This window comes from Coregonus clupeaformis, chromosome 36 (assembly GCF_020615455.1).
Source record: "Coregonus clupeaformis isolate EN_2021a chromosome 36, ASM2061545v1, whole genome shotgun sequence".
NCBI lineage: Eukaryota > Metazoa > Chordata > Actinopteri > Salmoniformes > Salmonidae > Coregonus > Coregonus clupeaformis.
The window spans coordinates 31,503,963-31,528,494 of record NC_059227.1 but is presented as its reverse complement, the minus strand read 5'-3'; the positions used below and the strand labels follow the sequence as shown (position 1 = coordinate 31,528,494).

The 24,532-nt window shown below is 45.3% G+C and overlaps 1 protein-coding gene across 3 annotated transcripts; it reads right to left on the bottom strand.

The window, feature by feature from the left end:
• Positions 1–210: 210 nt before the first annotated feature.
• On the bottom strand, positions 211–23,199 carry LOC121552913 (serine/threonine-protein phosphatase 4 regulatory subunit 3). 3 transcript variants are annotated; one of them, XM_041866014.2, is made up of 15 exons: positions 22,109–23,199; positions 21,453–21,508; positions 21,245–21,343; positions 20,270–20,890; positions 16,970–17,047; positions 16,656–16,772; positions 15,757–15,873; positions 14,030–14,161; positions 13,014–13,116; positions 12,603–12,761; positions 8,471–8,640; positions 4,625–4,767; positions 2,047–2,258; positions 1,538–1,752; positions 211–652 (listed from the first exon to the last, which is right to left on the bottom strand). In XM_041866014.2, the coding sequence occupies exons 1-15, from the start codon at positions 22,257–22,259 to the stop codon at positions 542–544; spliced, it is 2,484 nt and encodes an 827-aa protein (XP_041721948.1). In that variant the 5' UTR covers positions 22,260–23,199; the 3' UTR covers positions 211–541. The 3 variants fall into 3 exon arrangements, with proteins under 3 accessions (XP_041721948.1, XP_041721949.1, XP_041721950.1); XM_041866015.2 differs by having other exon boundaries at positions 4,625–4,764; XM_041866016.2 differs by having other exon boundaries at positions 22,118–23,199.
• Positions 23,200–24,532: the final 1,333 nt, after the last annotated feature.

Below are 24,532 nucleotides of genomic sequence, written 5' to 3'. Positions count from 1 at the left end.
GAGCTGAGAGGAGGAGTCAGCGTAGGGGGTGAGTGGTGGTGGTTCTGCTTCTGGATTGGCCGGCCCCATTTTGGGGGTCGCTGCAATGTCCTTCCCTGAGTGGGGGGTTGGGGGTGGGGCAGTGAGTCATGGTCTGAGCCCGCGAGCTCTTTGGGGTTTTAGTTTGTAGCGAGTGTGTGTGTAGATAAATGTGATATTTTAGCTTTGTTGAATTAGAAATCGTCAGTCCGCCCCTTTTATCTGACGCCAATATCGGAAATAGTATTTTCTCCACGCCTTTCTCTCTTGTCCGTTCGTTTGCTGCGTTCGCTCCTAGCTCCACGGCCTCCAGATTGGCACTTGTATATTGGGATTAGTCCGAGGAGACGCGTTTCCATTCATAGTCCACTCCTCAAAAAGAGCCACCATTGAAAACCAAGGGGGTGGGGTCATTCATGGTTTTAACAGTTTTTGTTAGTTTTCTGTGCCTATCGTGGGATCGGTGGAAAATAGTCTGGCGCTCGGAGAGAGGAACAATATTAACGTTTTTTTATTTTTATTATTAGGAGCTCAGCTTGGACTTCTTGGACAGGGGCGGAGTCTCCTCTTTACTCTCGCCGTCCTCTTCCTCCTCGTCGTCGTCGGGGTAGTCCACCAGCCCCACCAGACCTCCCTGAGAGAGATGGAGAGATAATTCATCTATTCAGATCTGATCTTCAGATTTAAAGAAGAAACAAAAATAACTACTAAACTCCAGACCTGGGGGCCACATCAGGACCACAAGCTACTTTCTTGGGGCCCACAGACTGATATCTGCTTCCCATCCAGAGGACTTCTTCCCTATTGGAATCAACCCAATGCACAACTACGTTTATTACTATCGCATATTACATGCCACATATCTTTGGAGTAACCATAGACCACATACGCTGGCACAACAATCTACATAACGGCTGCAATAAGTCCAACCACTAACATAGAATGCTAGCAAATATGTTAATGAGCACCTAACACCACACAAATAATATTTTGCACAATGTTGGCATTACTCAAAATGGCCACCTATAACAGCAGCAAGATGGGTGTTGGCCCCCAGGTAATTTGAGTTTGAGACTCCTGCATTAGACTGTGCAAAGCTAGCAGACACCTCACCTTTCAAGGAGGGATAGTTCATCCAAATAATGCTAATTTGGGGTAAAACTACTGGTTTTTGGTTTGCAAATGCTAAAAGTCAGCGGTTGTTGGCAGTTGCTCTGTAAACAAACCCAAAGTGTGGATTGCAGTCTGTCCTTCTCCAGACTGCTTTCAAGGTAAGGAAAACAAAATGTCCATTTTATACTATGGGTAAACTATCCCTGTCTTCTGTAACACCTAAACTACTAAACCACCTCCCAAACCCCCCCAAAATCACCCCATTATTATGCACAGAATGAAGACTACTGACAAACTGGGGGGGTTACCTGGATTTTCATTTTCCATCGGGAAACATTGAACAAATATTTTCTGTTGTTCCGTGCCTTAAGGAACACATGGAGGTGGGTTAGCTACTACTACCCACCTTGGTGGTGACTGCTGTCGGGGGCGAGCCCTTGGTCCCTGACCCTGGCGATCCTGGGGAGCCTGGCGAGCCGGGGTGCAGCGAGGCGGAGGAGGGCGGGCTGGACAGGCTGGTCTTGGTAGTGGAGCCGGAGAAGGACAGCTTGAAGCTGGGGCTCTGGCGGCCCGACAGACTACTGGACTTGCCCAGAACTTCCTTGTCGTCTGAGTCTTTCACTGTGGGGCCGAGAGACCGAGATACAGACAGTTGTAGGCCGTCAGTTTGACCGTTTTTAAAGACGCAAGACACGACTTACTTCGTTCTCAGTACATAGAGTATGTCAGCTACCGTCGAATGTATGAGCTGCGCTTACATTTTGTTTACTCAGAGCAACAGAACCAATTGCATAATCCCAAAAGTACAAATTCCAAGCCAAAACAGGTGTAACCTAAAAACTGTATTTCACATAACATGTATTTGAACCAGGCCAGTTCTGCCAGCAATTCATGCATTCTTTCCCTGCGACCTACGTTTCTTCCTCTCCATGAACTTGCTGATGGGGTCCATGAGGTCTTCGTTCTCCGCGGCGCCGCTAGTCTTGGTGGTCTTGTTGTCCGAGGGGGGCACCACCGCCTCGCCGTCCTCCAGCTCGTCCTCGTCCGCGTTGAACCACATCTCCTCGTCGTCGTCCAACGTCCGTGCGTCCCGGCGGAAGCGGTGGTTCCTCAGGATGGACCGCATGCTGTGTGAAGGGAGGTGACCAACGGTTACGCCTGACCGTGACTGTAGAGTCGACTTACAGATACATCATGAATAGCAATCAATAAGAACCGGCGGATTCCAAACTGTAAAATGTTTTAAACCATTGGTAAAGCCAATAGTGGAGGGGCATAACTATAACGGCCCCCATGCACTTTTCACAAATTGCCATGTTCTCATTACTGTACAGTGCTCTCCGTTACTCTTTTCTCGTACAGTCATCAGCACAGTGCACATGATCCCAATTCTAGCTTCAAGACGCCGGCAATTAGAAAAAACTAAAAAGTAGATTGTGCTGATTTATTGGCACATTGTACCATGTTGCCTGCCGTAGTTTAAACAGTCAGTGGACAGCGCTAAAACAATGACATATCTTTTAATTCTGCCATCTTTATGCATTTTCGACCATTAGATCGAGTCGCGGCAAAAGACAGTAGCACTAGCCAATCGGATTCCTTCAAAGCCAAAAAACGACCACTCACTCACCCTGTAGCTAACGGCAGTCATTCCCAAACAACCACAGATAGAACGCCCACCACCAACTCCAAACATCACTAGCAGAATTTTGATTCCATCTGTCCTTCCATCCATTAAATCACTCATCCAACCATTGTCAATACATTACCTGTCCAGTTTGGGGTTGTCAATACATTACCTGTCCGCTTCGGGGTTGTCAATACCTTACCTGTCCAGTTTGGGGTTGTCAATATATTACCTGTCCAGTTTGGGGTTGTCAATATACACTGCTCAAAAAAATAAAGGGAACACTTAAACAACACAATGTAACTCCAAGTCAATCACACTTCTGTGAAATCAAACTGTCCACTTAGGAAGCAACCCTGATTGACAATAAATGTCACATGCTGTTGTGCAAATGGAATAGACAACAGGTGGAAATTATAGGCAAATAGCAAGACGCCCCCAATAACGGACTGGTTTTGCAGGTGGTGACCACAGACCACTTCTCAGTTCCTATGCTTCCTGGCTGATGTTTGGGTCACTTTTGAATGCTGGCGGTGCTTTCACTCTAGTGGTAGCATGAGACGGAGTCTACAACCCACACAAGTGCCTCAGGTAGTGCAGCTCATCCAGGATGGCACATCAATGCGAGCTGTGGCAAGAAGATTTGCTGTGTCTGTCAGCGTAGTGTCCAGAGCATGGAGGCGCTACCAGGAGACAGGCCAGTACATCAGGAGACGTGGAGGAGGCCGTAGGAGGGCAACAACCCAGCAGCAGGACTGCTACCTCCGCGTATGTGCAAGGAGGAGCAGCACTGCCAGAGCCCTGCAAAATGACCTCCAGCAGGCCACAAATGTGCATGTGTCTGCTCAAACGGTCAGAAACAGACTCCATGAGGGTGGTATGAGGGCCCGACGTCCACAGGTGGGGGTTGTGCTTACAGCCCAACACCGTGCAGGACGTTTGGCATTTGCCAGAGAACACCAAGATTGGCAAATTCGCAACTGGCGCCCTGTGCTCTTCACAGATGAAAGCAGGTTCACACTGAGCACATGTGACAGACGTGACAGAGTCTGGAGACGCCGTGGAGAACGTTCTGCTGCCTGCAATATCCTCCAGCATGACCGGTTTGGCGGTGGGTCAGTCATGGTGTGGGGTGGCATTTCTTTGGGGGCCGCACAGCCCTCCATGTGCTCGCCAGAGGTAGCCTGACTGCCATTAGGTACCGAGATGAGATCCTCAGACCCCTTGTGAGACCATATGCTGGTGCGGTTGGCCCTGGGTTCCTCCTAATGCAAGACAATGCTAGACCTCATGTGGCTGTAGTGTGTCAGCAGTTCCTGCAAGAGGAAGGCATTGATGCTATGGACTGGCCCGCCCGTTCCCCAGACCTGAATCCAATTGAGCACATCTGGGACATCATGTCTCGCTCCATCCACCAACGACATGTTGCACCACAGACTGTCCAGGAGTTGGCGGATGCTTTAGTCCAGGTCTGGGAGGAGATCCCTCAGGAGACCATCCGCCACCTCATCAGGAGCATGCCCAGGCGTTGTAGGGAGGTCAAACAGGCACGTGGAGGCCACACACACTACTGAGCCTCATTTTGTCTTGTTTTAAGGCCATTACATCAAAGTTGGATCAGCCTGTAGTGTGGTTTTCCACTTTAATTTGAGGGTGACTCCAAATCCAGACCTCCATGGGTTGATAAATTTGATTTCCATTGATAATTTTTGTGTGATTTTGTTGTCAGCACATTCAACTATGTAAATAAAAAAGTATTTAATAAGATTATTTCATTCATTCAGATCTAGGATGTGTTATTTTAGTGTTCGCTTTATTTTTTTGAGCAGTGTATTACCTGTCCAGTTTGGGTTGTCAATATATTACCTGTCCAGTTTGGGGTTGTCCTGCCTCTCCCTCTGCTGTTCGTAGCGCAGCTTCAGTCCTTTAAAGGTCTGAACGTAGTTCACATCCTCCAGAGCCTTCCAGTAGTTCTCTACTATATGGGCTGTCAGGGACTTCACATCCTCCTGGGGGGAACGGGAGAGTATAGAGGGAGGGAGAAAGAGAGAGAGGGAAAAGGAGGAAGCGGGAGGGAGGAGAGGGTGGCAGGGTGGGATGGGAAGAGGGAGACCGTACCAGTTTTGTTTAATACAATGCACTGTGTCATGCATATACATACACATATACACACATATATACACACACACACACACATACATATAACACACACACACACACACACACACACACGTATTTCAAGGCCTACCTTCAAACTCAGTGACTCTTTGCATGACATCATGGGAAAATCAAAAGAAATCAGCCAAGACCTCAGAAATATTATTGTAGACCTCTACAAGTCTGGTTCATCCTTGGGAGCAATTTCCAAACACCTGAAGGTACCACGTTCATCTGTACAAACAATAGTACGCAAGTATAAACACCATGGGACCACGCAGCCGTCATACCGCTCAGGAAGGAGATGCGTTCTGTCTCCTAGAGATGAATGAACTTTGGTGCGAAAAGTGCAAATCAATCCCAGAACAACAGCAAAGGACTTGTGAAGATTCTGGAGGAAACAGGTACAAAACTATCTATATCCATAGAAAACGAGTCCTATATCGACATAAGCTGAAAGGCCGCTCAGCAAGGAAGAAGCCACTGCTCCAAAACCGCCATAAAAAAAGCCAGACTACGGTTTGCAACTGCACATGGGGACAAATGTCGTACTTTTTGGAGAAATGTCCTCTGGTCTGATGAAACAAAAATAGAACTGTTTGGCCATAATGACCATTGTTATGTTTGGAGGAAAAAAGGGGTGCTTGCAAGCCGAAGAACACCATCCCAACCGTGAAGCACTGGGGTGGCAGCATCATGCTGTGGGGGTGCTTTGCTGCAGGAGGGACTAGTGCACTTCACAAAATAGATGGCATCATGAGGAAGGAAAATGATGTGGATATTTTGAAGCAACATCTCAAGACATCAGTTAAAGCTTGGTCGCAAATGGGTCTTCCAAATGGACAATGACCCCAAGCATACTTCCAAAGTTGTGGCAAAATGGCTTAAGGACAACAAAGTCAAGGTATTGGAGTGGCCATCACAAAGCCCTGAACTCAATCCTATAGAAAATGTGTGGGCGGAAATGAAAAGGTGTGTGCGAGAAAGGAGGCCTACAAACCTGACTCAGTTACACCAGCTCTGTCAGGAGGAATGGGCCAAAATTCTCCCAAGTTATTGTAAGCTTGTGGAAGGCTACCCAAAACGTTTGACCCAAATTAAACAATTTAAAGGCAATGCTAACAAATACTAATTGAGTGTATATAAACTTCTGACCCACTGGGAATGTGATGAAAGAAATAAAAGCTGAAATAAATCACTCTCTCTACTATTATTCTGACATATCACATTCTTAAAATGAAGTGGTGATCCTAACTGACCTAAGACAGGGAATTGTTACTATGATTAAATGTCAGGAATTGTGAAAAACTGAGTTTAAATGTATTTGGCTAAGGTGTATGTAAACTTCCGACTTCAACTGTACATACAGTACCAGTCAAAAGTTTGGACACACCTACTCATTCCAGGGTATTTCATTATTTTTACTATTTTCTACATTGTAGAATAACAGTGAAGACACCAAAACTATGAACTAACACATATGGAATCGTGTAGTAACCAAAAAAAAGTATTAAACAAATCAAAATATATTTTATATTTGAAGTTCTTCAAAGTAGCCACCCTTTGCCTTGATGACAGCTTTGCACACTCTTGGTATTCTCTCAACCAGTTTCATGAGGTAGTCACCTGGAATGCATTTCAATTAACAGGTGTGCCTTCTTAAAAGTTAATTTGTGGAATTTCTTTCCTTCTTAATGCGTTTGAGCCAATCAGTTGTGTTGTGACAAGGTAGGGTTGGGTATACAGAAGATAGCCCTATTTGGTAAAAGACCAAGTGCATATTATGGCAAGAACAGCTCAAATAACCAAAGAGAAATGACAGTCCATCGTTACTTTAAGACATGAAGGTCAGTCAATACGGAACATTTCAAGATTTTTCAAAAAACATTAAGCGCTATGATGAAACTGGCTCTCGTGAGGACTGCCACCGGAAAGGAAGACCCAGAGTTACCTCTGCTGCAGAGGATAAGTTAATTAGAGTTAACTGCACCTCAGATTGCAGCCCAAATGAATGCTTCAGAGTTAAAGTAACAGACATCTCAACATCAACTGTTCAGAGGTGAAATCAGGCCTTCATGGTCAAATTGCTGCAAAGGAACCACTACTAAAGGACACCAATAAGAAGAAGAGACTTGCTTGGGCCGAGAAACACGAGCAATGGACTTTAGACCGGTGGAAATCTGTCCTTTGGTCTGACGAGTCCAAATTTAAGAAGCATGGAAGAGATGGTGTGATGGTTTGGGGGTGCTTTGCTGGTGATTTGTTTAACACTTTTTTGGTTACTACATGATTCCATATGTGTTATTTTATAGTTTTGATGTCTTCACTATTATTCTACAATGTAAAAAATAAAGAAAAACCCTTGAATGAGTAGGTGTTTCCAAACGTTTTGACTGGTACTGTATATACACATACATATATAACATTTTGTTCACAAATTTGTTTACATCCCTGTTAGAGAGCCTTTCTCCTTTGCCAAGATAATCCAACCACCAGACAGGTGTGGCATATCAAGAAGCTGATTAAACAGCATGATCATGACACAGGTGCACCTTGTGCTGGGGACAATAAAAGGCCACTCTAAAATGTAGTTTTGTCACACAACGCCACAGATGTCTCAAGTTTTGAGGGATCGTGCAATTGGCATGCTGACTGCAGGAATGTCCACCAGAGCTTTTGTCAGATAATTTAATGTTAAGTTCTCTACCATGAGCCACATGACCACGTGTAACTATGCCAGCCCAGAACCTCCACAAACAGCTTCTTTACCTGCTGTATCGTCTGAGACCAGCCACCCGGACAGCTGATGAAACTGAGTTTGCACAATGGAATAATTTCTGCACAAACTGTCAGAAACGGTCTCTGGGAAGATCATCTGCGTGCTCGTCACTCAGGGTCTTGACTGCCCCATGGTGGCGGTGAGGTTATGGTATGGGCAGGCATAAGCTACGGACAACGAACACAATTGCATTTTATCAATGGCAATTTGAATGCACAGAGATACCGTGACGAGATCCTGAGGCCCATTGTCGTGCTATTCATCCGCCACTCATGTCTCAGCATGTTAATGCACGGCCCCATGTCGGAAGGATCTGTAAACAATTCCTGGAAACTGAAAATGTCCTAGTTCTTCCATGGCCTGCATACTCACCAGACATGTCACCCATTGAGCATGTTTGGGATGCTCTGTATTGACGTGTACGACAGCGTGTTCCAGTTCCCGCCAATATCCAGCAACTTCGCACAGCCATAGAAGAGGAGTGGGATGACATTCCACAGACCACAATCAACAGCCTGATCAACTCTATGCGAAGGAGATGTGTCGCGCTGCATGAGGCAAATGGTGGTCATACCAGATACTGACTGGTTTTCTGATCCACGCCCCTACCTTTTCTTTTTAAGGTATCTGTGACCAACAGATGCATATCTGTATTCCCAGTCATGTGACATCCATAGATAAGGGCCTAATTTATTTATTTCAGTGTATATATTTGAAAATTACAATCAAAAGTTAATCACAAAAGGATGAGACATTGGAAGCGGAAGAAAACTCACCACGCGGACATACTCAAACATCTCTATGATGGCCGAGTTCATGAGGTTGTAGCGGGTACCGTTGTTGAGGAAAGCCTTGACCACGGGCTCAAACAGGAAGTTCCTTATGATGTAGCGGTTATAGAACTCGTCCTTCAGACCGATGATCCGCCGCATGAAGCGCAGCGCGCCTGGAGGAGAGGGTAAGAGGGAGACAGAACAGACAGACAGACAGACCGACAGTGAGAGTGAGAGTGAGAGTGAGAGAGAGAGAGAGAGAGAGAGAGAAGGGGAGAGAGTGGAGAAGGAGACAGGGAGTGTCAGCACTGTGTGACAATATAGCTTCCGTCCCTGTCTGCCCAAAGCAGAGTTAGACCCAGGGACCCTGCCACCCAAAGCCAGCCGTGCTAACTGACAGGCCAAGAGACTAGTCTATTACGTTGACTTTTGTGTCTAAGGGAAGGTAACGTCACTTGCACGATGGCCGTTACTCACGTTACTACTATCGCTAGCTACTAACTAGTGATTTCACATCAGCTATACAGTGCATTCGGAGAGTATTCAGACCCCTTTACTTTTTCCACTTTGTTATGTTACAGCCTTATTCTAAAATTGATTAAATACTTTTTCCCCCCTCAATCTACACACAGTACCCCATAATGACAAAGCGAAAACAGGTGTTTAGATATGTTTACAAATTCATTAAAAATAAAACAGAAATACCTTATTTATATAAGTATTCAAACCCTTGACAATGAGACTCAAAATTGAGCTCAGGTGCATCCTGTTTCCATTGATAATCCTTGAGATGTTTCTACAACTTTTAAAAAAGGCACACACCTGTCTATATAAGGTCCCACAGCTGACAGTGCATGTCAGAGCAAAAACCAAGCCATGAGGTTGAAGGAATTGTCCGTAGAGCTCCGAGACAGGATTGTGTCGAGGCATAGATCTGTGGAATGGTACCAAAAACAGTCTGCAGCATTGAAGGCCCCCAAGAACACAGTGGCCTCCATCATTCTTAAATGGAAAAGTTTGGAACCACCAAGTCTTCCTAGATCTGGCAGCCTGGCCAAACTGAGCAATCGGGGGAGAAGGGCCTTGGTCAGGGAGGTGACCAAGAACCCGATGGTCACTCTGACAGGGCTCTAGAGTTCCTCTGTGGAGATGGGAGAATCTTCCAGAAGGACAAATATCACTGCAGCACTCCACCAATCAGGCCTTTATGGTAGAGTGGCCAGACGGAAGCCACTCCTCAGTAAAAGGCACATGACAGCCTGCTTGGAGTTTGCCAAAAGGCACCTAAAGACTCTAAGACCATGAGAAACAAGATTTTCTGGTCTGATGAAACCAAGATTGAACTCTTTGGCCTGAATGCCAAGCGTCACGTCTGGAGGAACCCTGGCACCATCTCTACGGTGAAGGATGGTGGTGGCAGCATCATGCTGTGGGGATGTTTTTCAGCGGCAGGGACTGGGAGACTAGTCAGGATCGAGCGAAAGATGAACGGAGGAAAGTACAGAGAGATCCTTGATGAAAACCTGCTCCAGAGCGCTCAGGACCTCAGACTGGGGCAAAGGTTCACCTTCCAACAGGACAACAACCCTAAGCACACAGCCAAGACAACATAGGAGTGGCTCCGGGACAAGTCTCTGAATGTCCTTGAGTGGCCCAGCCAGAGCCCGGACTTGAACCCAATCGAACATCTCTGAAGACACCTGAAAATAGCTGTACAGCCATGCTCCCCATCCAACCTGACAGCTTGAGAGGGGAGAAACTCCCCAAATACAGGTGAATCCTCCATTTGCAACAATTACAGCCTTGCAGACCTTTGGAATTCTAGTTGTCAATTTGTTGAGGTAATCTGAAGAGATTTCACCCCATGCTTCCTGAAGCACCTCTCACAAGTTGGATTGGCTTGATGGACACTTCAGCTCAATAGGGTTGAGATCCGGTGACTGTGCTGGCCACTGCATTATAGACAGAATACCAGCTGACTGCTTCTTCCCTAAATAGTTATTGCATAGTTTGGAGCTGTGCTTTGGGTCATTGTCCTGTTGTAGGAGGAAATTGGCTCCAATCAAGCACCGTCCACATGGTATGGCATGGTGTTATAAAATGGAGTGATAGCCTTCCTTCTTCTAGATCCCTTTTACCCTGTACAAATCTCCCACTTTACCACCACCAAAGCACCCCCAGACCATCACATTGCCTCCACCATGTTTGACAGATAGCATCAAGCACTCCTCTAGCATCTTTTCATTTGGTTTGCGTCTCACAAATGTTCTTCTTTGTGATCCGAACACCTCAAACTTCGATTCGTCTGTCCATAACACTTTTTCCTATCTTCCTCTGTCCAGTGTCTGTGTTCTTTTGCCCATTTTTTTTATTTTTATTGGCCAGTCTGAGATATGGCTTTTTCTTTGCAACTCTGCCTAGAAGGTCAGCATCACGGAGTCGCCTCTTCACTGTTGACGTTGAGACTGGTGTTTTACGGGTACTATTTAATGAAGCTGCCAGTTGAGGACCTGTGAGCCGTCTGTTTCTCAAACTAGAAGCTGTAATGTATTTGTCCTCTTGCTCAGTTTTGCACCGGGGCCTCCCACGCCTCTTTCTATTCTGGTTATAGCCAGTTTGCGCTGTTCTGTGAAGGGAGTAGTACACAGCGTTGTACGAGATATTCAGTTTTTTTTGCAATTTCTCACATGGAATAGCCTTCATTTCTCAGAACAAGAATATACTGACGAGTTTCAGAAGAAAGATCTTTGTTTCTGGCCATTTTGAGCCTGTAATCGAACCCACAATTACTGATGCTCCAGATACTCAACTAGTCTCCAGAAGGCCAGTTTTATTGCTTCTTTAAATCAGCACAACAGTTTTCAGCTGTGCTAACATAATTGCAAAATGGTTTTCTAATGATCAACTAGCCTTTTAAAATGATAAACTTGGATTAGCAAACACAACGTGCCATTGGAACACAGGACTGATAGTTGCTGATAATGGGCCTCTGTACGCCTATGTAGATATTCCATAAAAAATCAGCCGTTTCCAGCTACAATAGCCATTTACAACATTAACAATGTCTACACTGTATTTCTGATCAATTCGATGATATTTTTTTAAAAATGCTTTTCTTTCGAAAACAAGGACATTTCTAAGTGACCCCAAACTTTTGAACGGTAGTGTGTATATATAGGCTGATTATTAATTATTATTCACTCGAAAATGTTGATTATTTTGGTTTCTGTTACAAAGTAGGGCTATGCCATTGCCCTTTTAAGATGCCATTGCCCCTTTAAGAGCTATGTTGCGAAGCTGCGCCTAACATGCTTGAACTCCGGTTGTACCTGCACTTGCAAAACGATGCCACTCGAGCAAGAGAAAGATAAATAAACGTGGTAGCAATGGAAAACTGGGATCCCACTCTTTTTTAAAAGGCCAAAAACTGCTCACAAAATACATTTGCGTAAACTGCTTTCAAAAGTGTTTTCCTGCGATTGCATTAAGAATGGTTGTGCATTGACTGCTCGTCAGAATACGTTTCCCTCCCTATGGCTCTCGCAACTTGAATGCGCCTCGAGGGGAATATTTATCTCACATAGAACACACAAGCCGACTAGGTAAACTATTCTACTATGGGGTTGTCTGATTTCGTTTTAATAACATTACATTGCAAAAATAGTAGCACTGGAAAGTTCCATCCTGAGTGATAAAGACTAGGCTATACATCGCTGTCTGAGTGATGCGCATTATAGATTAATACATTAATTCCCTTCATCTGAACATTGGAGTGTCAGCAACAATCGTGCATGTCAGTTCAGTGCATACAGCGTAAGAGAAAATAAAATATTTGACATATACATTTATTTGGGAATATATTTAGTAGAACAGAGATGCTTATGTATTAGGCCAAACTACACCCCCCCAATGTACTGTATATGTGTGTGTGTGAGTGCATTATGATTGTTATGAACACACCTATCCCCAAACACACACTGTTAAACACCCCCCCCCCCACCCCAGATATTTTTTCTTGCGGATCTACAAAAAAAAAACGACCTCTCCAGAATCCATATGACGGAAATCCGTCACAGTAACAGCGAACTTTAACCCCTGACTATACAGTGTGTATGTATGTATATAGGGGACTCACAAAGGGCCAGGAAGGCGTGCTGCGAGGCGGTGAGAACCAGGACCCGGCGCAAGACGTCCTTGTTGATGATGTAGTTCTTGATGTGGTACGTGTGGTGCTCCACACAGAACGTCAGCAGCTCCAGGATCAGCGCCAACAGCTGAGACGTCTGGAAGTCATCTAAAGGGGGAGAGTGTTAACGGTGTGCGTTTGGGGGGAGGGGTGTGTGTGTTCATACCCATCATAAAGCACACACACACACATACAGTACAGTGGCTCATATGGAGTGTGTGTGTATAACTTTCAGTGAATGTGTCCATCATCATGATAATCAGAGAACTCACACATTTACAGCGGAACTTTAAAATGTATGGTTTATTTGGCCAGGGACAGATACACGAACACATACATACAGGGGATTGATGGACTCACCTTTGCTGAGTTTGTCGTCCGTGGTGTTGGCCAGCAGAGGAGCAGAGAGGACGTGCATGCAGTGCTTGTAGAAGAAGCTCAGGAACTCAGTCTTCTCAGTTTTCTGCAGGAGGACCAGAGACAAACTGTTGCAAACAGGCGCTCTAGACCAGGGGTTCTCAAACCGCTCGTCTGGGACGCAAGGCAGTTCCACAGCTAGCACACCTGATTCAACTTGTCAACTAATCATCAAGCCCTTCATTAGATGAATCAAGTGTAGCTAGTTAAGGGCTACAACAAAATTGTGAAATGTCTGGGGGTCCCAGAGGAGAGGTTTAAATACCACTGGTCTAGAGGAAGTGCCTAGGGAGTTAATAGTTTTTGGCTTACACTGGGTTTGGGTTTTAAGTTGCGTTCCCACCAAGTGATCTCCTTAGTTGCACATACTGGCATGCACCTACATTTCTGTGTGAAGCCCTAGGTGCGGTGCGTGGTGGAGTCACAAAACAGTCACAGAGCCACTATGAAGTATGCCTAGTAGATTTTAAATCCAGCCCAGGGAGGAGCTAGGAGTCGATTCCAGCCACTATCTCGGGGTCAGAGGAGAGAGGTGTCGTCTCAGGGTCAGAGGAGAGAGGTGTGGTCTCGGGGTCAGAGGAGAGAGGTGTCGTCTCGGGGTCAGAGGAGAGAGGTGTCGTCTCGGGGTCAGAGGAGAGAGGTGTCGTCTCGGGGTCAGAGGAGAGAGGTGTCGTCTCGGGGTCAGAGGAGAGAGGTGTCGTCTCGGGGTCAGAGGAGAGAGGTGTCGTCTCGGGGTCAGAGGAGAGAGGTGTGGTCTCGGGGTCAGAGGAGAGAGGTGTGGTCTCGGGGTCAGAGGAGAGAGGTGTGGTCTCGGGGTCAGAGGAGAGAGGTGTGAGAGGCAACTAGACTTTTGTTGGCGATGACCAGCATGTTCCCGGGGTGAGGGGTGTTAGCTCAGGGTGAAAGGGGTAAGGAAGGGGTGAGAGGTTAACAGGTAAGAAGCGAGGCGCTCTACTCACGTTGGCGGTAGCCAGCATGTTCTCGGGGTCCACCAGGGTGCGCAGCAGGCCCATCAGCTGCACGGCGCCACCCAGCTCGGGGTCCGTGTCACAGATCATGTGCTCGATGATCAGGTTGATCAGCAGAATGTCCTGGGAAAGACACGGTGGGAGATACAAGAGAGACTTTAGACAGACACCATTAGCACTGCTCCCCTAGGGACAGAACTAGGATCAGCTTCCCCTCCCCCAAGACGAACCTTAACCATTAGTAGGGGAAATGCAAAACTGATCCAAGATCAGTGTCTAGAGGCAATATCACCACTAGCACTCATGCTACGTTTAAAAACATATAGGTGACTCAAAGAATGTCAGAAGTGGACTACCCAATGTTGCATGTCAGTTTGCTTGGCTGGCTGGTTTGAAGAACATGCTAGCTTAGCTACATCCAAAAATCCAAATTGAATATATATGGCGCTTTGTACAGCCAAACTTCCTAGCTAGACTGTAGGAGATGTTGCTAAACATATCCTGATGATAAACATTAAAATGAGCCTAGTTATTGTTTGAGTTAGCTTAAGACTATTCATGATGACTAACAGAAGGCAAAAGGTTAAACGTTTTAGGCATCATTGTCTCATTGCAAACAATGACATCAGGTTTCGTCCTGGCATGATGAGTCGCCTATGTGAACTCAGCATCATGCACAATGGTGGCATTCCAGGTCATCTTTATTGCAGTCAAGCTGTACAAATTACCAAAGGATTCAGGATCACAATGCCTGTAAAAGTGTTTAACATCTCAGGAACCTCATTGATGGGATATAAGCCTAGAAATCTCCTGAAATGCACAGCAGCGCAACAGCAAAAAACGACAACCTGGAACGCCAGCACTCATAATGTTCCAACCAGGGGTTGGAACCAGTTCAGGGAACAGAACACCGGAAAATAACAACATTTTCAGGAACGGAAACAGAACCGAAAGTGATCTCTAGTGTTCCGGAACAGAACCCTTATTTTAAAATCTTGAGAACCGGGTAATAATGTTCCGATACTAGTAATGGCCTAAACATCATGATGTTCAACGCTTCAAGCCCGGTCCCCTCCATGTCCACCCCTGTTTATCGCTCTCTTCCCACCTCTGAAATGTCACTTGTATTACCAATCAAACACGTAAACAACTAGCTTACCCATTCCATAGCAAATTGCTCTATCCGCGCTAATTGCCTCAAGGGGCAGAACAAGATGTTCTTTAGAAACGACCCAGATGCCCATACGGTACGACCTCAAGAGATATTAACATGTTGGGAATGGAGGTCGATTGTCGATCGGAACACTGAAATATCCGTAACTTTGAAATTCACTTAAAAACCAAAACAAGCATTGATTTCATTTAGGCCTAGCCCAATACTGTGAATGTCTGATGCGTTTTAACACACGCAACATTTATGTTTGTCTGTAGCCGATACAGAAGTCTGTTTTTTGTTTGTTTTATATTTGTCCCATTTCGATAGTCCATAACTCTGAGGTTAGCATCTCGGATGTCCTACTATGGGGGATGCATTCATTAGACGAAGACCGTAGCAGATTCAGTTCCAAACTTTTTTCAACGCAAACCGTTTACGCCAAATGGAAAACATTTTGCAATGACCCGTTCCTATAGGACAAATTCAGGCAGGTCCCTCTCCGCTTAATTCCGTTTGGTTCATAGTAAACACATCCATGGTATAGGGTGAAAGCTGTACTCACGTCGTCATTCTGCTGGGACTCCTGCATGACAAACTCTCGTACCATAGAGGGGTTGTACTCCACCAGATAGGAGAAGATATCGGTGGCCGCGCCGCGCACCTGCACATCATCCATCCCCTGGTGGAACGCACACAGAACACAATGGAATAGAATATTAAGGAGTAGAACAGAGTAGACTGGAATAAAACAACATTATTATAAAGTAGTTGGTAAAGGAAAAAACATCTAAGTTTGTTAGTAATTGTTAAAGGCTGATGGCACCTTAGTACGCTGGTCAAAACGATCAGCCAAACGCTTGAATGGAACGGTCCCAAAAGTGCCTTTCCATGTCTAACCCTAATGCCCAAGCTTAATCAATTACATTTTGATTGATTGTTTTTATTCCAGTGTCATACACCTATTGGTGGGGCCAGCTCATTGGTGGCCAGCTTACATGGGCTTATAAGACACTATTATTTATTTACGTGCAGAAAACACAAAACTAAATTACATGACCGCTAAATACTGCACCAATCCCCTCTTCCCCAAAACACATGTAAATATTAAGACTATAAATTGTGGCTTCCTGTATTATACTGATGCTAAAATGTTTATTCTGTTCTACTGAGACATTTACTTTATGTTCGTATTCTCATATTTTATTATTTCTTATTGTTGTTGCATTGTCCAGAAGGTTCCTGCAGGTAAGCTTCTCATTGGACGGTGTATGCCATACATACGACTAATAAAACTTTAAACTTACACACAGACCATAATCACGGCAAGAACAGCTGCCATTTTGTCACATTTTACAAACAATACATTTGTCCTTCTCCCCCAGACTATGACAAAATCCTCAAACACTTTCAAGTATTTGACATGTGTATGACCCAGGTCTGGAGTGCTGTGTGTGCTCTCACCAGTACCACCTCTAGTGCAGGGAGAACGCCCATGTTCGACAGCGTCTTGAAGAAGGCTTCTCTGTTTTGAGGTTGCAACGTCTGGGAGAAGGCGCAGAACTCCTTCAGGAAGTTTACCTGTGGGGAAGAGAACTTCATGTTAGCCCATGACTACTATACAGGGTGTGAGAAAAGTGGTAATATTTGACCATTTTGTCAGAATAAACCCTTGTGCTTGATTGACATTATAAGGCCTGGTTATGAGACCTAGCTTGGTCGGGTATATAGTGGGAATCCGGCATTAGTGGCGTCTGTGCTGATGTCAGTTGGCGTACCAGTTCGTATCGCTTGTCGTCGTCTGTGGACTCGTCTGTGAGCTGTGCAAAGAGGTCGGTCAGGAACTTCTCATCATCCTGACCGGGAAGGAAAGAAAACCAAGAGAACACAAAGGATGAGAAGGAGGATAACGGGATAAAGTTGCACAAGGACACAGATCTACTGTCAGTTTTTGAGTTTGACTCCTAAATGGCTATGGTTAGAGTTGGAGAGGGGTAAGCTGATCCTAGATCTGTGCCTATGAAGGCAATTTGTATCTGAAGCTTGCGTGGTAAATAGGTCTGCTGATGTTTAGCTGTCCCACCATGCTGCGTTTACACTGTGGTTGTTTCAATAGGCACGAAACAAGACCATTTTTTCCCCAAAAGGAAGAAGTACAACACTCATTTGAACTTTTAGTTGAAAAACGTTTTAGCTAAACACAACCCTGACTCACAGGAGACAGACTGGCCAGGTTAGAGCCGTAACAGGAAGTTGAAAACCTCTGCCTAGATAAAGGACCGTTATGAGAAGTCCTCATTAGCGATAGGGGAAAAATAGATTGTTACATATAGGCACATTATTTTTTACTTATATTGCAATATCATTTTTTCTGTTATCGCAATATTATTTTTGCGCTAATGGGCCGTACTGTGCCAAAACTCTTACATTCTATAGCGCGTTCTCTTCTTGTTTTCAGCACTTTTATTTCCATGACTGATCAAAACCTCGTTTTCGCATGGCTCTCTCGTCCCTCTGCGAGCAATGTTTGGAACATTTAAAATCGCAGAATCGGAACACATTTAGAATCGTAATATACTGAACAAAAATAGAACGATTTTACTGAGTTACAGTTCATATAAGGAAATCAGTCAATTTAAATAAATTAGACCCTAATCTATGGATTTCATACGATTGGGAATACAGATATGCATATGTTGGTCACAGAAAGAAAATCAGTCAGTATCTGGTGTGACCACCATTTGCCTCAAGCAGTGTGACATAGAGTTGATCAGGCTGTTGATTGTGGCCTGTGGAATGTTGTCCCACTCCTCTTAAATGGCTGTGCGACATTACTGGATATTGGCGGGAACTTGGTCCAGAGCATCCCAAACATGCGCAATGGGTCACATGTCTGGTGAGTACGCAAGCCATGGAAGAACTGGGACATGTTCAGCTTCCAGGAATTGTGTACAGATCCTTGCAACATGGGGCCGTGCATTATCATGCTGAAACATGAGGTGATGGCGGTGGCTGAATGGCACAACAATGGGCCTCAGGATCTCGTCACGGTATCTCTGTGCATTCAAATTGCTATCGATAAAATGCAATAGTGTTTGTTGTCCGTAGCTTATGCCTGCCCGTACCATAACCCCACCGCCACCATGGGGCACTCTGTTCACAATGTTGACATCAGCAAACCGCTCGCCCACACAACGCCATACACATGGTCTGCGGTTGTGAGGCCGGTTGGACATACTGCCAAATTCTCTAAAACGACGGCTTATGGTACAGAAATGAATTCAATTCTCTGGCAAGAGCTCTGCTGGACATTCCTGCAGTCAGCATGCCAATTGCACACTCCCTCAAAACCTCTGTGGCATTGTGTTGGGTTAACAAAACTGCACTTTTTAGAGTGGCCTTTTATTGTCCCCAGCACAAGGTGCACCTGTGTAATGATCATGCTGTTTAATCAGCTTCTTGATATGCCACACCTGTCAGGTGAATGGATTATCTTGGCAAAAGAGAAAGGCTCACTAACATGGATGTAAACAAATTTGTGCACAAAATTTGAGAGAAATAAACTTTGTGCGTATGGACAAATTCTTGGGATCTTTTATTTCAGCTCATAAAACATGGGACCAACACTTTAAAATGTTGTGTTTATATTGTTGTTCAGTGTACATATTGTATCGGCACCTAAGTCATTCCTAGTCCTTGTCACAACAGTTTTACCATAGTTAGCCTAGTTTCAGAGTCAGCAAATTAACTTTGCTTATTGGACAAGCCCAGCTAGTCCCTCCCTGCTTCAGTCTGCTTTCTTCCCTTTGGTGCCTGATTAACACAGCCCATGTCTGTCTGTTTCCCCAACGCAGCATAACTTGTTTACAAAACACTCTGGCGTTTCTACGGAGACTACCAACAAGGCGGGGACTTGACAATGCAAAAACAAACATAATTTCACCATAAAAGGGATTTGGCCGGCAGGGGATGTAGCTCAGTTGGTAGAGCATGGCGTTTGCAACGCCAGGGTTGTGGGTTCGATAAAATAATGTAAGCACTAACTGTAAGTCGCTCTGGATAAGAGCGTCTGCTAAATGACTAAAATGTAAATGTAATAAAAGCAGCCAATCATTGACAATGGGTACAGCACACACAAGACAAACTAAAAAAGCACAGGCTTACTGTATAGCAACAACACACAGTAGTCATCTACACTACACCTTATCTGGTGCCTCTGTACTTATACAATGGCTGAACATTTATTTAAGTTCCAAGCGGAGTGGTTAGGGCCAGGCTGACCAAGCAGTGGGGTTAGGGCCAGGAGAATAAACCTGGCCAGAGAAAACTCTGGGCTCCAGGTATGGTTCACAAAGGTTTATATAGCCTGTGTACCAGTCTCTGTACTTCATGTCATTTACCAAAGAGACTGGCCTTTCTGCCATCTTCAAATATGAACATTCTAATTAATGAGCTTGAGGAGATCACCCTCACAGCTATCGTCCAATCACAACACGTTGGTATCCGGTTCCTAAGCAGTTTGTTTGTCCAGATGAAACCAGTCTGTCAAAAGTTGCTATCTCACATCTAAATTCTCTAACTAAATTCCACAAAATACCTTAAAATACAACAACTTGCCTAGCTAACAGCTAAATGTTTGCGCATATTGAATGTTGAGATTGCCGAAAGGCCAGTCTCTTCGCCAATGACAAGGAGACTTGTCAGACAGGGGTTTATATGGATATCATAAGAAAAATAAAACCAAAATAAAACCAAACGCAGAAATCGCTGACATTTCACCAGTACAGCACGCTCGCTGCTCCCCATGTGCATTACTTCCTCTGGCCTATGTTGTCCTGACTGTGTGTGCTCCCTCTGTGTCCTTATTTCAAATCAAAATCAAATAGTCACATGCTTGGTAAACAACAGGTGTAGACTAACAGTGAAATGCTTACTTCCGGGACCATCCCAACAATGCAGAGAGAAAAATGTAAAAAAATAAAATAAAATACTAGCAAGATAATAATGAGGAATAAATACACAACATATTTGTGTTCACTGTGCATGCATGCCCCCTCCCCGTGTCCCCACCAACTCACCTGCAGCATGCCCACAATCTCCACCTTGTTGAAGAAGATAAACGAGTGCAACGTGGAGAGCATGTTCTCCTCGAACACCGACGGCGTGGGCAGCACCATGTCCTGGATGTACTGCACGCGGTACGTCTGGTGGATCTTGGCGCGCAGCTCAGGGTCGCCAATGGGGATCACCTCCTTGAAGCGGGCAGTCTTAGTGAGGAAGTCACGGTGGCGGCGGGGCGCCGCCCCCAGCGCCGGGTCGTGCTCCAGGCAGCCAATCACGTCCATGATGCACTCCTCGGAGAACATGACCTCGAACAGGGCCGTGCGGTTCAGCAGGAAGATGCCCTTGACAATCTCGTAGAGGTGGTGGAGGCCATCAGCGTTTTCTAGGACCTCACACTGGCGGAAGAGCTCCAGGAGCTTGCGGATGTAGCCCTCGTTCTCCACGGCCAGGGCCAGTTTCTCACGGCGTAAGGGCGAAGGGAGGGAGGAGGCCACAAGTTCGGCGAGCTCCTCGAGGCGGCCCAGCTCGCAGGGCGGGAGCTCGAGCCCCGGGGAGGACATGTCGTCGAAGCGCTCCTCCTCCGACTCATCCACCAGCTCCTGGGTGATGTCCACCGACGGGTCCTTGCCCTGGACCTGGTAGAGATGGGACGGAGACACAGGAGTCAAAAATCACATGAACAAACCAAGTTCTAACACCACAACATTAGGGGAGACACACAAGTCAACAGAGAGACACACAAGTCAAAACACAACACATGAAGGCATTAGATATACACGAACATGCATGCTCTTACCTTTAAACCATACTTAGATTTTCTAAAATTCTAAGTATCTGCTGTTACTTTAAGTGAGTGCTAAACTATTACTACTTAATTATTAGTGGATTTTTGGCTTCTAGCCACAAGACCGAGTTGAGCATGTTCCACCTTCATCTAATACGTACACACACAACAAACGCGCACACACAGAGAAGAAATGTGTGATTACCTGACAGATTTTCTCCCAGATCTCATCGCAGCCGGCCTTCTCCTGGAAGCTGAGGGCCAGGTCATAGTTCTCAGCCTCCGACCACACTATCAACGTGTCCTGATGGAAAGAGACAAAACAGCACTATTACCATCACAAATACACTTTTCGAATAAGACAGGAGACATTATACTAACATTCAAGTGTCTTCGTCTAGCAAGTGACTGACCTGTTGTTTCTGGTAGGCTGTGTTTGGGTTAATCTTCGACTCCAGCAGTAGGGAACCTGAGGGTGTGAAGAAACACAAAGCGTGTTAGCAATAACACCAAAAACTAACATGCAGCTTTGCACAAACACTTCTAAAGCTGAGGTGGACGCAGCTCACTGCTGCAACAGGACGAGAGGGGGGGCTAAATCGGGAGTTGTGTATCTCGGTCCCTCTTTGGGAGGCTGTGGGGGCAGTGTGATTATGTAACTGTAAGGCGATGACATACTGCTTGGACTGAGCAGTGTTTCCAACAGGGGCCTGGCTCAATACAACTGTGGAGGAAAGAGATGGGTCATGATATTCCATGATCACTTCTAGCTAGATAAAAAAAAAAAGAAGCTATCTGTTTATATATTTTAGTGCACATAGTATGAAGATTCAGGATCAGTGACTTGTATAGGACCTCAAGGGCTCAATGGACCGCCCACTCATTAGATATAGAGGCTCCTCTTTTGACTGTTTTCATAATAGCACACAAAAACGAGGCTATGTAGTTTGTTTACAGTTAGCTAGCTAGGTGTTATCAACAACATCATCATCATGACATGATCAGAACAAAGAGTATAGTAATCAATCAATGGTTGTGAGTATTAGTGAGAGTATGACAATACTTTTACCTGACTCACCATCGCTCTCCGCTCGCACCAGCAGAGACATGCCTTTCAGCCTCTCTACATAGCCCGAGGAGACGTGTCCCGTGCCGCGGTCGTCCCATTGTCTGTCCTCGTTGAGCGTATACACTTTGACTCGGCGGCGGGTGTCCGTCATTTTGGCAGGTGGTCGTGACCGCTTTCCCCAGCCGATTTCTGTTTACCTCGCACCAACTCTACCAACTGCCTAGTATGGTGGTTGTGAGGATCAACTACTGTAGATCCACTTAGTAAGTAGAGTTCAGAAACTATATTATCTAGCTAGTTATCACTGTTCGCTATTTGTAGCTTGCTACAGATGCTAGCTGTCTTCCACAAAACTTGTCTCGCGCAGACTAGAAAGGCTACGACGCGTCAACTCGCGCTGTCTAGCAGACCAGTTTGCTAGCTAGCTAGTTACACATTCTCCTTCAGAAATTAGCTACACTACACGAACAGTACAATCATAGACCAAATAATACGTATGAAAACTATGTTCGAATGGGAAACATTCAGTGTAATAGTGTGGCTATGTTAGAGGACTTCAGCTATAGTACACTGAGATAATTGCTGTATGCTAGCTAGCTAGCTATCTACTGGAGCTAACTAGCTAGCACGTTAGCTAGCTAGTCGGCTAACTGCCTAGCTACATTCAACATCTTATGAAAACAGTACATTATTATACATCGACAAATACACCGGTTACACCGGTTACATTATTGCCCGTTTACGAACCGCAACCAGTGTCGTTCAATATTGCCCCCGACGTTTCCGATCAGCTATGTGGCTCTCTATAATACGTTAGCTGCTAGCTAGCTATTTCTTTCCCAAGTGTTCCGCCATGTTCTGGCTCCGGGCCGCGGAGAAATCCGTCTCTCTCCTTACTGGGTGTCCTTGCATTTCAAAATGAGGCAGACCATCAAGTTGTAATCGTATAACTCCCCCAATGTTATGTTTCACATACTAACATTATTTGTCATTCATTTCAATCATGTTGCTTATCTAGATAATTGTTAACTGCACCCCCTGTGAGCATTCAGCCATCTTGGGTCCCTTCAGAAAGTCAGTACGGGGTTTCCAGCACAGCAACAACAGGGCAGCACAATAGTATTCAGCTGCATCCCCGCAGAAGCCTGTCACTAAAACCAATACTATCGCCATCTACAGGCCGTGGTTAATCCCTAGTACATACATGTGAACTCTCTTTCCTAGTTTAATTTACTTTCCTCCTTTCCTAACTTTCTTTCCTTCTTCAGTAAAGGAAGAAGGAAAGGAAGCTAGGAAACGAGGAAAGGAAAGGGAGATAGAGAAGGAGCTGAATACTATCCAGGCTCTGTCGTAGCCGGCCGCGACCGGGAGACCCATGGGGCGGCGCACAATTTGCCCAGCGTCGTCCAGGGTAGGGGAGGGAATGGCCGGCAGGGATGTAGCCCAGTTGGTAGAGCATGGCGTTTGCAACGCTAGGGTTGTGGGTTCGATTCCCACGGGGGGCCAGTATGAAAAATAAAAACATTAAGTATGCACTCACTAACTGTAAATCGCTCTGGATTAGAGCGTCTGCTAAATGACTAAAATGTAAAGGAGGAAGAGGTGGTAGGGATGGAACGGAATCTAAGAAAGGAGGAAAGGAAGCTAGGAAAGGAGGAAAAGATGGGGAGTTAGGAAAGGGAGCGAGGAAAGCGGGAAAGGAATCTAGGAAAGAAAATTAGTAAAGGAAAGGAAGCTAGGAAAGAGAGCTAGGAAAGGAGGAAAGGAGCTAAGGAAAGGGAAGAGCGGAAAGAGAAGCAGGGAAGGAAAGGACTTTTTTTTTTTACACTGCTGCTACTTGCTGTTTATTATCTTTGCATAGTCACTTTACCCCTACCTACATGTACATATTACCTCAATTACATCGGCTAACCTGTACCCCCACACATTGACTCGGTACCGGTACCCCCTGTATAGAGCCTCGTTATTGTTATTTTATTGTGTAACTTTTTTTTAAACTTTAGTTTATTTAGTAAATATTTTCTTAACTCTATTTTCTTAAAACTGCATTGTTGGTTAAGGGCTTGTAAGTAAGCATTTCGCAGCAATGTTGTATTCGGCGCATGTGACAAATAAAATTGCATTTGATTTGATTTGGAAAAGAAAGGGAGCTCGGAAATGAGGTTGGAAAGGGAGCAAGGAAATGAGGTTGGAAAGGGAGCAAGGAAATGAGGTTGGAAAGGGAGCTAGGAAATTAGGTTGGAAAGGGAGCAAGGAAATGAGGTTGGAAAGGGAGCTAGGAAATTAGGTTGGAAAGGGAGCAAGGAAATGAGGTTGGAAAGGGAGCTAGGAAATTAGGGTGGAAAGGGAGCAAGGAAATTAGGTTGGAAAGGGAGCTAGGAAATTAGGTTGGAAAAGGAGAAAAGGAATCTAGGAAAGAAAATG

Excerpts from the sequence above, each read along its gene's own strand:
- LOC121552913 (XM_041866014.2), bottom strand. The coding sequence starts at position 22,259 with ATGACGGACACCCGCCGCCGAGTCAAAGTGTATACGCTCAACGAGGAC. Across the intron at positions 16,773-16,969 it reads ACGACAAGCGATACGAACTG|GTAAACTTCCTGAAGGAGTT; the intron begins GTACGCCAACTG and ends TCTTCCCCACAG. Across the intron at positions 13,117-14,029 it reads ACATGCTGGCTACCGCCAAC|AAAACTGAGAAGACTGAGTT; the intron begins GTGAGTAGAGCG and ends GTCCTCCTGCAG.